Here is a 12608-nt window from a genome sequence, read left to right as displayed (position 1 = left end):
CCAAAAAGCCTTTGAAAAAACAGCAAGAAGTGACTGAATGGGATTAATGAGCATCAAACATTAGCAGTCAGTCATTTTAACTTCACATAATATCTACTATTTGTACCGAGGTACCAGCTACAGGCCACAGGACATCAGAGATGGGGGCGCTACTGTACTGGTGCTGTATTTATAAAACAATTTATAATCTAAAGGACAAAAAACAGATAGAGGAAGTATGGGACAGGAAAGCTACAGGCCAGGGGTTCTCAAATGGGGGGGTCAAGACCCCTCGGGGGGTGGCGAGATTACTACATGGGGGGGTCACGAGCTGTCAGCCTCCACACTAAAGCCCCTTTGCGTCCAGCATTTATAATGGTGTTAAAAATATTTTAAAAGTGCTTTTAATGTATAAGGGGGGAGGGGTTGCACTCGGAGGATTGCTGTGTGAAAGGGGTCACCAGTACAAAAGTCTGAGAACCCCTGGTTTAGGCAAAATGCCTGCCATCACCATGTGGTGTGCCAGCTGTAGAAACTGAAGTACAGTTTGTGTGCCATCACCATGATGAATTGTCATGTTAGCTCCACATTCCCTCCCTCCCCTCACACACACTTACAAGGAAAATGTAGTTATTCAGCCAAGCATACACATTCGTAGACAATACTACAAATTTTGGTTACACTTTATCCTCAAGGAAGCCTCTATACACAAACTGTACTTCAGTTTCTACAGCTGGCACACCACAAAGAGAAACTGAACTATTTTTAGCCATTTTATCTAGTTTGTCCTATCATCTACTTTTTATTACGAGAGAGAAAAGGCACAGTAACCACAAGCCTACTCCACCAATAATACTCTTTAAATCAGCAACTTCAGTTAGCTAAAGGTACTTCTTATTTTCTGCTTTAAATTGATAAATATTGTTCACTGTTAAACAACTACTGTGTTGTCCTACCACCTCAGATATGGCAGTATTTTTGGCAATGAAGTAGCTGCTGTGGGTATAGCTGAACAAGAGTTTTAAGATAAAAGAAGCTGAATACTTCCCTATCCTACAGTAATCATAGTTCTCATCCTGGTTGCTACCTGTCGATGTAACATCCACCAATTTTCTTTACATTACCTTCCTTCCTTACCAGATAGGGTTGCCAGGTGTCCGGTTTTTGACAGGAATGCCCGGAAGAAAAGGGACCCTGGCAGCCCAGAACATTAAAAATCCAGTTGGCAGTGCAGCAGAACTAAGGGAGGCTCCATGCTAGCCTTGGCTCTGCACAGCTCCCGGAAGCAGCAGCATGTTCTTCCTCTGGCTCCTAGGCATAGGGGCAGCCAGGGGGCTCTAAGCACTGCCCCTGCCTCAAGCGCCAGCTCCCATTGGCTGGGAACCATGGCCAATGGAAGCTGCAGAATTGGCACCACTGCTTCCAGGAGCTGCTTGAGGTAAGCGCCACCCAGAGCCTGCACCCCGGCCCCCTCCCGTGCCCCAGCCCTGATCCCACTCCTGCCCTCCAAACACCTCGATCCCAGCCCAAAGCACGTTCCTGCATCCCAAACCCCTTATCCCCAGCCCCACCCCAGAGACCGCAAGCCCAGCTGGAGCACTCCCCTCCACCCACACCCCAACCCCTACCCCAGACCGAAGCCCTCTCCTACACCCCAAACCCCTCATCCCTGGCCCTACCCTAGAGCCCACACACCCCCATGCCCCAACCCTGATCCCCCTCCCACCCTCCGAACCCCTCAGTGCCAGCCTGGAGCCCCTTCTACACCTCAAACCCCTCACCCCTAGCCCTACCCCAGAGCCTGCAGCCTCATCCCTCATCCCCCGCATCAAACCCCTGCCCTGGCAGAGCCTCCTGCACCCCAAATCCCTCAGCCCCAGCCCAGAGCCCCCTTCTGCACCCCAAACCCCTCATCCACAGCCCCACCGCAGAGCCCGCACCCCCTCCTGCACCTCAACCCCCTGAGCCAGCCTCGTGAAAATGAGTGAGTGAGCAGGGGCGGGGCCTCAGAGAAGGGGCAGGGCAAAGGTGTTCTGCTTTGTGCAAGGATAAAGCTGGTAACCCTATTACCAGATGGCAAAAAGCATCAGATCCGTCACACAAAACACCCTGGTCTATCTTCTCATTTCTTCCGTGTAGACAACAGCAACCTCAAACTGGCTGAAAAAAACCCACAACTCTCCTTTTATTCTCATCATATATTAGTCCAATTCTCTGTCTACTCATCCTGTCACATTAAGCATCAAAACTCCAAGCACGGTTACATACTAGCTTGAAGTTTTCACTGAAGTTAAAAGTTCCCAAAAATTGAAAATCTCATTCCAGCCAAATACTGAGTATGTACTTTGTTTTAAGACTGCCAAGGCCCTGCATAGAGGGCACCCCACAGAACCACTGATTTTACTGAATAACCCAGGCTAAGTGGGTGGTACTAGCTATGTAGAACTTTTAGGTCCCATCTTAGGTCCATGTAATTAAATAAACAGCACAGGGAATATATTAAGAGATACAGGGCTTTTCCTTTCCATCTCACTGGTCTAAAGCCAGACTAGGTAAATAATGAGCAAGAGTTGGCCCAACAGCGGAACTGTTATATGTGATATTTACTAGTTCTGATTTTTTTGTTTTAAATTTATAAGATACTTCCAATTCCACATCCATCCACCTAAACACAGGAAGAACAGATGGGTTTTACTGTCACCTGAAAGATCAACAAATTCCAGCCCTGACAAATCAATGCAGAAGTACATTCCAGAATGTAGGGCCCTTCACTAAGAATATCCATCCAAACCCAATATATTGATCTGCAGATTTAGCTCCAGAGCTCAACTGTCACCACAGCATACTAATAGCCAGGACTGAAGTCATCAGACCTTAGGGATCAAAGTCAGTGCCTTGAATAGCCCCCTGAAGCAAGTACAGATGACCAAAAAAATGGTGTATGTTCCTTTCAGCTAATGTTGTCAGCTTGCCAACCTGCCTGTATGCTGCACCATTCAGGAGAAGCTAAATGAATTATTTGCATCCGTCTTCACTGCAGAGGAAGATTCCCACTTGTGAGCCTTAATTTTTAGATATATCTGAGGAACTGTCCCACACAGATCTAAATAGAGGTTTGGGAGAAGATTGATAAATTAACATTAATAAGTCACCAGGACCAGATGGTATTAACTCAAGAGCCCTGAAGGAACTCAAATATGAAACTGTGATATGTAACCTATCGCCTAAATTGGCCTCTGTACCAGATGACTGGAGGGTAGCTAATGTAATGCTGATTTTTAAAAAGACTCCAGAGGTGATTCTGGCAATTACAGGCCAGTAAGCCTAACTTCAGTCCCAAGCAAGTTGGTTGATAGTAAAGCACAAAATTATCAGACACATAGATGAACATGATATGTTGGGGAAAGAGTCAACAGAGCTTTTAAAAAAAGAGAAATCGCACCGCACCAATCTTTTATAATTCTTTGAGGGGGTCAACAAACATGGACAAGGGTAATCCAGTGGATACAGTGTACCTGGATTTTCAGAAAGCCTTTAACAGGATCCCCCACCAAAGGCTCCTAAGCAAAACAGGCAGTCATGGGATGAGAGGACCTTCCCTCGTATGGATTGGTAACTAATTAAAAGATAGGAAACAAGGGACAGAAATAAACATTCCGTTTTCACACAGAGAGAGGTAGATAGCAAGGTCCCTCAAGGATTTGCACTGGGACTAGTGACGTTCAGATTCATAAATGAGCTAGAAATAAGAGTAAAAAGTGAGAGGGCAAAGTTTGCAGATGATACAAAATTACTCCAAAGCAGACTGAAGAGTTACAAAGGGATCTCACAACTGGGTGACTGGGCAAGAAAATGGCAGATGAAATTCAATGTTGATAAATGCAAAGTAACGTCCATTGGAAAGCATAATCCCAACTATACATACAAAATTATGTGGTATAAATTAGTTGTTACCACTCAAGAAAGATCTTGGAATCATCATGGATAGTTCTGTGAAAAGATCTGCTCGATGTGCAGCAACGGTCAAAAAAAAGCTAACAGTGTTAGGAATCATTAGGAAAGGGAAAGATACTAAGACAAAATATAACACCACTATATAAATCCATAGAACATCCACACCTTGGATACTGAGTGCAATTCTGGTCCCACCATCTGAAAAGATATATTTGAAATGGAAAAATTACAGAGAAGGGAAACAAAAGTGATTATGGACTGTTCAGCCTAGAAAAGACAAGTAACAGAGGACATGACAGAGGTCTACAAAATCAAGACCAGTGTGGAGAAAGTGAGTAAGGACACGTAACACATAAGCCAGGGATCACCCAATTAAATATATAGGCAGCAGTTTTAAAACAAAGAAAAGCAAGTATTTCTTCACACAAAGCACAGTCAACTTCTGGAACTCACTGCCAGGGGATGGTGTGAAGGCCAAAAGTACAACTGGGTTCAAAAAAAGAAATAGGTAAATTCCTGGAGACTACGTCCCTCAATGGGTTTTAGCCAAGACTGTCAAGGACACAACCCCATGAAGGGCTCTGGCTCTCCTTAAACCTCTGACTGCCTGAAGCTGGGACTGGAGGGCAGGGCGGTGGCTCACCTGATAATTGCCTTGTTCTGTTCATTCCCTCTGAAGCACCTGGCACTGGTAAGCCAGGACACTGGGCTAGATGGACCATTGGTCTGACCCGGTGGGCCTGAGCTCTGCTAGCTCTCCCCAGCCCCCCCCCACCCCAGGCAGCCCTAGGAACGCCGGCACTCTGCAGCACAGCCCCCTCCTGCTGTCAGGGCCGGGCAGCCTCACGCACATGGCCCACAGGAGCGGGACAGGGGAACCAGGTGGCTCCCCAGAGCCGCAGTGAGGACCCTCGCCCCGCCCCCCCCGGCACCCAGCGCCCCAGGCCAGGTCCCATCTCCGCAAGGCCGAGGAGCAGGGCTACCCCGCCCCTCCGCTCCGCGCCGCGCCCGGCTTCCCCGGCCCCACACCTGGGTCTCGGCCTCGGGCAGGCCCCGCACGTATCCGTTCCGCAGCGCCCCGTATCCCGTCAGGCTGCAGCCGTTGGCGCGGGGGTGGGAGTCCGGTTCCCCGGGGCCCTGCTCCGGCCGCTCCATCCTGCCGGCTCCCTCCGGCCGCTTGGGGTCCGCCGCCACCCCCGCCCGGCAGCGGAAACCCAGCCCGACCCGACTGCCAATCACACGTGTCCGCGTCACCCGGGGGCGGGGCCCGCGCGCAAGTACATCTGCGCTTCCGTGAGACGCGGCGCGAGGGCCAAGGGAGAGGGGGCGTGGCCAAAGGGAGCACGACCGAACCACAAGACCGCGTACCAACGGGGGGAATCAGGGGAGAGGGGCGGGGCCACCGAGAGGCCAGACCCTATCACGGGGCGCGCTGACCAATTTCCCGACATAGTTCCACACTGGCCGAAGGGAAGAGCATAAACTACCCAATCGCAGGACAGAGAACGAGAGTGGGCGGGATCTAAAGGTAGGCCCTGGCCAATGATAGGATAGAAGAGCCGGTCGAGTAGAGCCCTGGAGGGGGCGGTGCCTGCGCCTCTGGTGTGTTCCTGTCTGCGGCTCCATGTGACTCCACAGCTGGCTCCTATGTGGGCTTGGTGGAGAAATTACTGGGTAAAATTCTCTGGCCTGTGTTGTGCAGGGGTCAGAGTAAGATGAGCCTAATAGCCCCTTCTGACCTTAAAATCTATTAATTCTTTAAGGGGCCTGATTCTGCAGGAGGTGTAACTCAGCCCCCACCCAGCTTGGAGGAAGGACTCAGTGTGTGAGAACCCCGGCAAACAGCAACCCAGCAGAAATTAAGTCAGTGGGATTTAAAGCTGTACATAAAGTTATGTGTGTTTAAATTCTTTGCTGAATTGGTGCCCATATCAAGCATAGATGATAACTTGTTGAAACCTGGCTAGAGAGTTTGAAAACAGTTTCAGCTCTACAAAGCATAAACAAGACCTTGTGGTTGAAGGTAAGATATATAATTAAAGAGTACAGGAAATACAGTATTTATTCTGGGAACAAATCTAATCCAATTAGAAATTGGATCACCAAGCCTCACTTAGGAATTACTGCATAGAAAAGGAGATCTGCAAAAAAGTCAGCATTTGTGCTCCCCCTTTACTGCTTGATGCATAATGAAAACCTGAAAAGGGATGTCCAAAGTTTGGGGAGTGTCTCTTGTTTTTTTTTGTTTGTTTGATTTTACATTAGGGTTTGACTTTTCAGTTTTTGCTGAGGACACACTGGAGAATGTTTGGGAAAAGGATATCTTAACAGTCTAAAGCCTGAGCTGTGACTTTCATGTCCTTAGTTGAGAGGGGAAGGGACATGCTGTTTAATTTAGGCTATCAGAGGGGTAGCCGTGTTAGTCTGGTTCTGTAGAAGCAGCAAAGAATCCTGTGGCACCTTATAGACTAACAGATGTTTTGCAGCATGAGCTTTCGTGAATACCCACTTCTTCGGATGCAAGCAGTGGAAATTTCCAGGGGCAGGTGTGTATATATAAGCAAGCAAGAAGCAAGCTAGAGATAACGAGGTTAGATCAATCAGGGAGGATGGGGCCCTGTTCCAGCAGCTGAGGTGTGAAAGCCAAGGGAGGAGAAACTGGTTCTGTAATTGGCAAGCCATTCACAGGCTTTGTTTAGTCCTAAACTGATGGTGTTAAATTTGCAGATGAATTGGAGCTCAGCAATTTCTCTTTGGAGTCTGGTCCTAAAGTTTTTTTGCTGGAGGATGGCCACCTTAAAATCTGCTATTGTGTGGCCAGGGAGGTTGAAGTGTTCTCCTACAGGTTTTTGTATATTGCCATTCCTAATGTCTGATTTGTGTCCATTTATCCTTTTCCTTAGAGACTGTCCAGTTTGGCCGATGTACATAGCAGAGGGGCATTGCTGGCATATATTACATTGGTGGACGTGCAGGTGAATGAACCGGTGATGGTGTGGCTGATCTGGTTAGGTCCTGTGATGGTGTTGCTGGTGTAGATATGTGGGCAGAGTTGGCATCGAGGTTTGTTGCATGGGTTGGTTCCTGAGCTAGAGTTACTATGGTGCGGTGTGCAGTTGTTGGTGAGAATATGCTTCAGGTGGGCAGGTTGTCTGTGGGCGAGGACTGGCCTGCCACCCAAGGCCTGTGAAAGTGTGGGATCATTGTCCAGGATGGGTTGTAGATCCCTGATGATGCGTGGTAGGGGGTTGAGCTGGGGACTGTATGTGATGGCCAGTGGAGTCCTGTTGGTTTCTTTCTTGGGTTTGTCTTGCAGAAGGAGGTTTCTGGGTACACATCTGGCTCTGTTGATCTGTTTCCTTATTTCCTCGTGTGGGTACTGTAGTCTTGAGAATGCTTGGTGGAGATTTTCTAGGTGTTGGTCTCTGTCTGCGGGGTTAGAGCAGATACGGTTGTACCTCAGTGCATGGCTGTAGACAATGGATCTTGTGGTGTGCCCGGGATGGAAGCTGGAGGCATGAAGGTAGGCATAGCGGTCGGTAGGTTTTCGGTATAGGGTGGTGTTAATGTGACCACCACTTATTTGCACCGTGTTGTCTAGGAAGTGGACCTCCCGTGTAGATAGGTCCAGGCTGAGGTTGATGGAGGGGTGGAAGCTGTTGAAATCATGGTGAAATCATTAATGGCCGACCTGGAACAACGCTTCCTCAGCTCCCGTCCACTCACGCCCCTTCTCTACCTACGCTACATTGATGACATCTTCATCATCTGGACCCATGGGAAGGAGACTCTGGAAAAATTCCACCATGATTTCAACAGCTTCCACCCGAAGAAGTGGGTATTCACCCACGAAAGCTCATGCTGCAAAACTTCTGTTAGTCTATAAGGTGCCACAGGATTCTTTACTCCTTATAAGAAGGTTGATTAGGTCACCTGACCCACTAGTTACATAACCTTCATTTTCTCCACTGGCGAGGTGACTAATGCCTGTTGTAGTTGGACTGAGGCCCATCGCTCCTTAAGAGGCACCACACAGTGACATTAATAATTCATTTAATTCATGTATTTATTTGCAATACCACAGAACAAAAGTTTAATTCAAGCTCCTGACAAATGGGGGGGAACTCCCTCTGTGAAAGATGCAACATTTTCAGCCCTCAAGGGTGGACTGGGAAAGCTACAGACCTAGTTTTAGCCTATTTGTGATGTTGTGATCCCATGCCATTTCTCCAGTACCTATCCTAAGCAGATAGGGAACTAGGGCCTTTGGACTGGATATTTCTGGGTCAGACACCTTTTGCTGTAAAAAAACAGCATTAGGGTCCTTGAACCAGATTACATTAGTCTAGTAATGTTGTACCAGCTGCTTCAAAGTGGCTCCAGTGTGAACAGGGTGGGTAGGCATTTACCAATATGTGATCTGCAAAATGGCAAGTTAGCTTAAACATGGTCTTTGTCTCTGTGATTGTCACTCTTCTCTTTGCAGGGTGGAGCCTTCTGTGAACCATTACATTAGGGTGCCACCATGGTATTCGTCAATTACCCACCCCCTCCCTGATGTTTATAGTTACAAACTATATGTTCTGTGCATTAAATAAAACTTGCAGGCATTGCAAGTGTGACTTCTCCATACCCCCTAACTATAAAGTGTTCCCACTGCCCTCTACTGTTTGGTAAATGGTTGGTGTAACTGCAGGCTCATGAACAGCTAAAAATCCTTGCTGTGTAGAGCCCAGCTCGCTGTTGAGCTCCCTCCTAAACCCTGACTGTCTACCCCTAAAGCCTGTGAAGCAGCCTGGGAAAGGCTCTGACCGCACCTAGTTTCTATATGCAGTGAGAATGTGCCTTAGGCTAAGGTGGGGTGGATTGCTGTGTCTTGCCTCCCTCCCTTTACCTGGGCAGAAAGCCAAACAAGGAGATTGGTGACATGGCAAGGAAGAAGATCAGTTATAAATTTGCTCAGCAACTGGCCCCCACCTGGAGGCTTTGTTTGGATAAGGACCTGGAAAGTTGCTCAGAATGCAGGGAGGAGAGAAAACACAGCCTCCTTCTTAGCCATTCTCCAGAGAGGGAGAGTCCAACCAATGACAGAGGAGCTAAAAAGGAAATGAATGGGAAGTTGAATGAAGAAGAGAGTAAGGAGAGTCACTCACAGTGTGTGTGATTGAGGGCATGTCTGCACTGCAATAAGACACCCATGAGCCAGAGTCAGCTGACATGGGCCAGCCACAGGTGTTTCATTTCACTGAAGTGGTGACAGACTCTGTGGGAGACAGGGTCTTTGTGTGTACCTGTACTCTGACTAGAGAAGCATTACAAGATGTAGCTCTGTGGGTTGTCCACACGATAATAAGAAAACCACTAAATAGGTACAAGCCTGTCACGAAAATACCACTAAAACTATTTGACAGCATAAACCTACCTATTCCATTCTATGGGAGTAAAGTCAGGCCTTCCACAGCCTACTATCTCAGTGATGACAAATCCCTACATCTTAGTTTGCAAACAACCATAACAGGATACAAGAAATGGACAAACAACAGCTGTAGAGCATAAAGACACTTCACCCTTTTGGCCTACATTTACCCCTTCAGAGTGAGTGTGGGGAACACACCCCATCACATCTACATTTAAAACTTTTTGCTGAGAAACCTGTGCTAGTATAGCTATACTGGCAAAACCCTCCTAGCGAAGACACAGTTTATACTGGCAAAATCATTTTTATGTCAGCATAACTGCATCTACACCAGGGCTTTAGCCAGTATAGAAATGTTGCAGAAAATCTGTCCCCTCCTCCCCAACCCAAATGATGTTGCTATACAGTTTCTAGGGTAGACCTGACCTAACTTCATTAATGTCTGCTTTGATCTCCTCTGATGGAAGGGACTGGAGACTGGCAAAAGGTTCTTAATGTGCTCAGTTCACAAGTCAGAAGATGTTTTTTTTTTCTTATTGCTGGTGCCACCAACTTCCACTGGGAGCAGTGAGTCCAGTTGGGTCCTTTCTGCCTTTGTCAGTGTTGTTAGTGATACATGAGACAGCACAATCCCCTGCTTACTTGCCAGTTCCTGCATGAGTAATGGGAGTAAAACCTCCTGGGTGTCAGCAAAACTTGCAGGTGTGACTCAGAAGCATGCAAGGGGAGGAAGGGGCTATTTTATAGTCACTTTGCCAACTATACCTGCTCTGTAGGGCCATTACCAAATGGCACTCCCCTCTCTACATGCCATAGCTCCTCAACCTCTTGTGTGCATGGGAGTTGGGGAGAGTCATTGTCCCTGTTTTTGGGGTCTTATGTATTTTCATGGCCTGGGTCCCTAAACAGGACCCTTGTTTGACCTCTGTGGGCCTCCCTAGTCCACAAAAGTCTCTCTGTTATTAAGACTAGCATTATGTAGCTCTTTTCAGCATGGAGAGCCCTGGGACTGTAGTATGTCTCTTGGCATTCAAGGAAACAATGGGTAACCTTCAGCATGCTGGGAAAGGCACCTGGAAGTGGCTAACCTCTTGACATTCATTTCCATGCCCTACCTTGGGGGAAATAAATTCAGACTCTTCATCCAGCCCATTGAGTTCAATGGCTGCCAAACTAATTGCAGTCGATAAGGAGAACGATCAGAGGCTGGCAGGATTATCAGCTGTCATGCAGCTTCCAGTTTAATTAGACATTCTGGCAGGGAGCTTAATCTGCTTTTTGGATCTCATTTGCATAACAAACTAGGGTGACAACAAGCACTAGCCAAACCAGTGACTTCTGGGGTGGGAGCTGAGGTGGGGGCATCCTGTTTTCAGCATGGAGGGACATGATGTGCATAGCCCTGATACCACACAGTTTAAACAATTTGCTGGGGTACTCCTTTTTCATACAACTCCTCAAGCCACTAGAGACATGTGACGCCTAGCACTCTGCAGAGAACAGATACCCAGAAATGGAACATACAGTAGCATCTTAGTAGCCCGAGTACCTGGGAAGCTGAAGCATCTGACTGGGGGAAAGGAGGATGCAGGCTGAAGCATGTTCTCTCTTGTAGCCACAGAGTAAAAAAACAACCAGACACATTGAATTTTCCATTCCTGTCTGGTGAAAGCCACAGGGTAAGTACTGGGTTGTTACTGGTGGAGACTGTCAGTTCCAGGGAGGGTGCCAGTTTCTCTTATGGAAACCGTTGTGTGGATTTCACTCAGCAAACCAACACTTGAGTCTAACATTTTGGTTCATTCATTTCTGGATAAGATCATGGTAAGACAACTCTCTGACTACCTAGTTGTGTCAGATCTCCTTGCTCATCTGCATACAGACCTAAGTATGAGACAGAAGCTGATATTGCTTCATCGATCAGCAGCCTTTTATGATACCATTGACCATGAGGAGCAGCTGGCAAAAGGAGGAGATGGTACAGAACCTGGGTGGCACCATTCTTGCCTTGAGGAGCACTCCCAAGGAAAGCTGTGGGGCAATTGATCTGCCTCCTAAAGGGCACTGTCATGTGGCATTCTGCAGGGTTCTATTTTGTTTCCAGTCCTGTTCAATACATCTATGAGGCTATTAGGAGAGTAAGTGAAGAGGCATGACTTAAGCGGCTTTCAATATGCTAATTATGTGTCCCCAGGCTGCAGTTGGGATTATGATTTCTCAACTGGGTGTGTGCTGGTTAATAGAATATGGACACTTTCACTTCTAGATGACCAGTTCCCAGCCAGCCATAGATCTGGGAAGGTGACCTGGTTCAGAGGTATCTGGGAATGGGATACACTAGGAGAAAAGATTTCTTGGTTCTGTTCCTGACAGTAATACCTTAAACGCTACTTAATTAAAAACAGGTTAGCTAACATGTTTTACCCCTCCATCCCACCTCTTTTCCTACTCTAGATAGTTCTAGAAAAGGGCAAGGGGCTATCGTTCTCAGTCACTAAGAGGATGGAGGCCATTAACAATTTTAAAGAGGATAAAAATCCTGGATGGAGGCCTGAGGATGGATCACTTTAAGGGAACTGTGTTGTTTGGACTTCTGAGTAACCAGTAAGGTAATAAAGAAGCTGTTTTATGCTGGCTTGGTAAATCTAAGTAGTGGAATATCCACCACCTTTATGAGGATTGTCTGCCCCATTCTTTGCAGTCACCCTAATCGAGTGATCATAAATGGCCCCCATTGGGACCCTAGTCACACTGCCCCTCACACTTGGGAGAAGCTCCCTGTAAATGCCCACAAAACTAACTAATTATCCACCTCCACATCCCTCCTTAAAACTCTACCTTGCTGTGATCACTACAAATAACATGACAATTGTTAGGCACCTCGTGTGCTGAGACCACAGTCTATCATGCTGACCATGACTATCTTCTTACACTGCCACATCAATCTGTCTGTATCCATCTTATACTTAGATTGTACACTGTTGGGGCAGGGACACTTTCTGTTCTGTGTTCATACAGTGCCACTGTCAGGACGCTGGTCTCAAGCACTGGTCTCAAACCCAGGCCCACTAGGTTTTTAGGAATCAGCCTCACCTGTTGTACCATACATGCAGTAGAGCACTAGGAAATTCACAAATATGGATGGGCCTGCAGCTTCCAGGGTTCCACAAACTGCTTCCTGATTGGCCACATGGTCTTGACCCTTATTGGCTTGTGGCTATACATATAAATTTCCTGTTTCCTTTCTGGCCTTGTCTGA

General features: G+C 47.3%; 1 protein-coding gene across 1 annotated transcript in view; it reads right to left on the bottom strand.

Annotated features, from left to right (window-relative positions):
* Window positions 1-5272, bottom strand: part of SPTLC2 (serine palmitoyltransferase long chain base subunit 2) — a 114089-nt gene extending 108817 nt beyond the window's left edge. The window contains exon 1 of the mRNA XM_039536279.1: window positions 4963-5272. Within this exon, the coding sequence (XP_039392213.1) occupies window positions 4963-5088 (126 nt within the window). The 5' untranslated portion in view covers window positions 5089-5272. The remainder of the gene's footprint in view (window positions 1-4962) is intronic.
* Window positions 5273-12608: the final 7336 nt, after the last annotated feature.

The sequence above is a fragment of the Mauremys reevesii genome, linkage group 4, assembly GCF_016161935.1.
Source record: "Mauremys reevesii isolate NIE-2019 linkage group 4, ASM1616193v1, whole genome shotgun sequence".
Lineage (NCBI taxonomy): Eukaryota > Metazoa > Chordata > Testudines > Geoemydidae > Mauremys > Mauremys reevesii.
The sequence above is the reverse complement of the archived record's forward strand: the minus strand, read 5'-3'. Positions and strand labels throughout refer to the sequence as shown.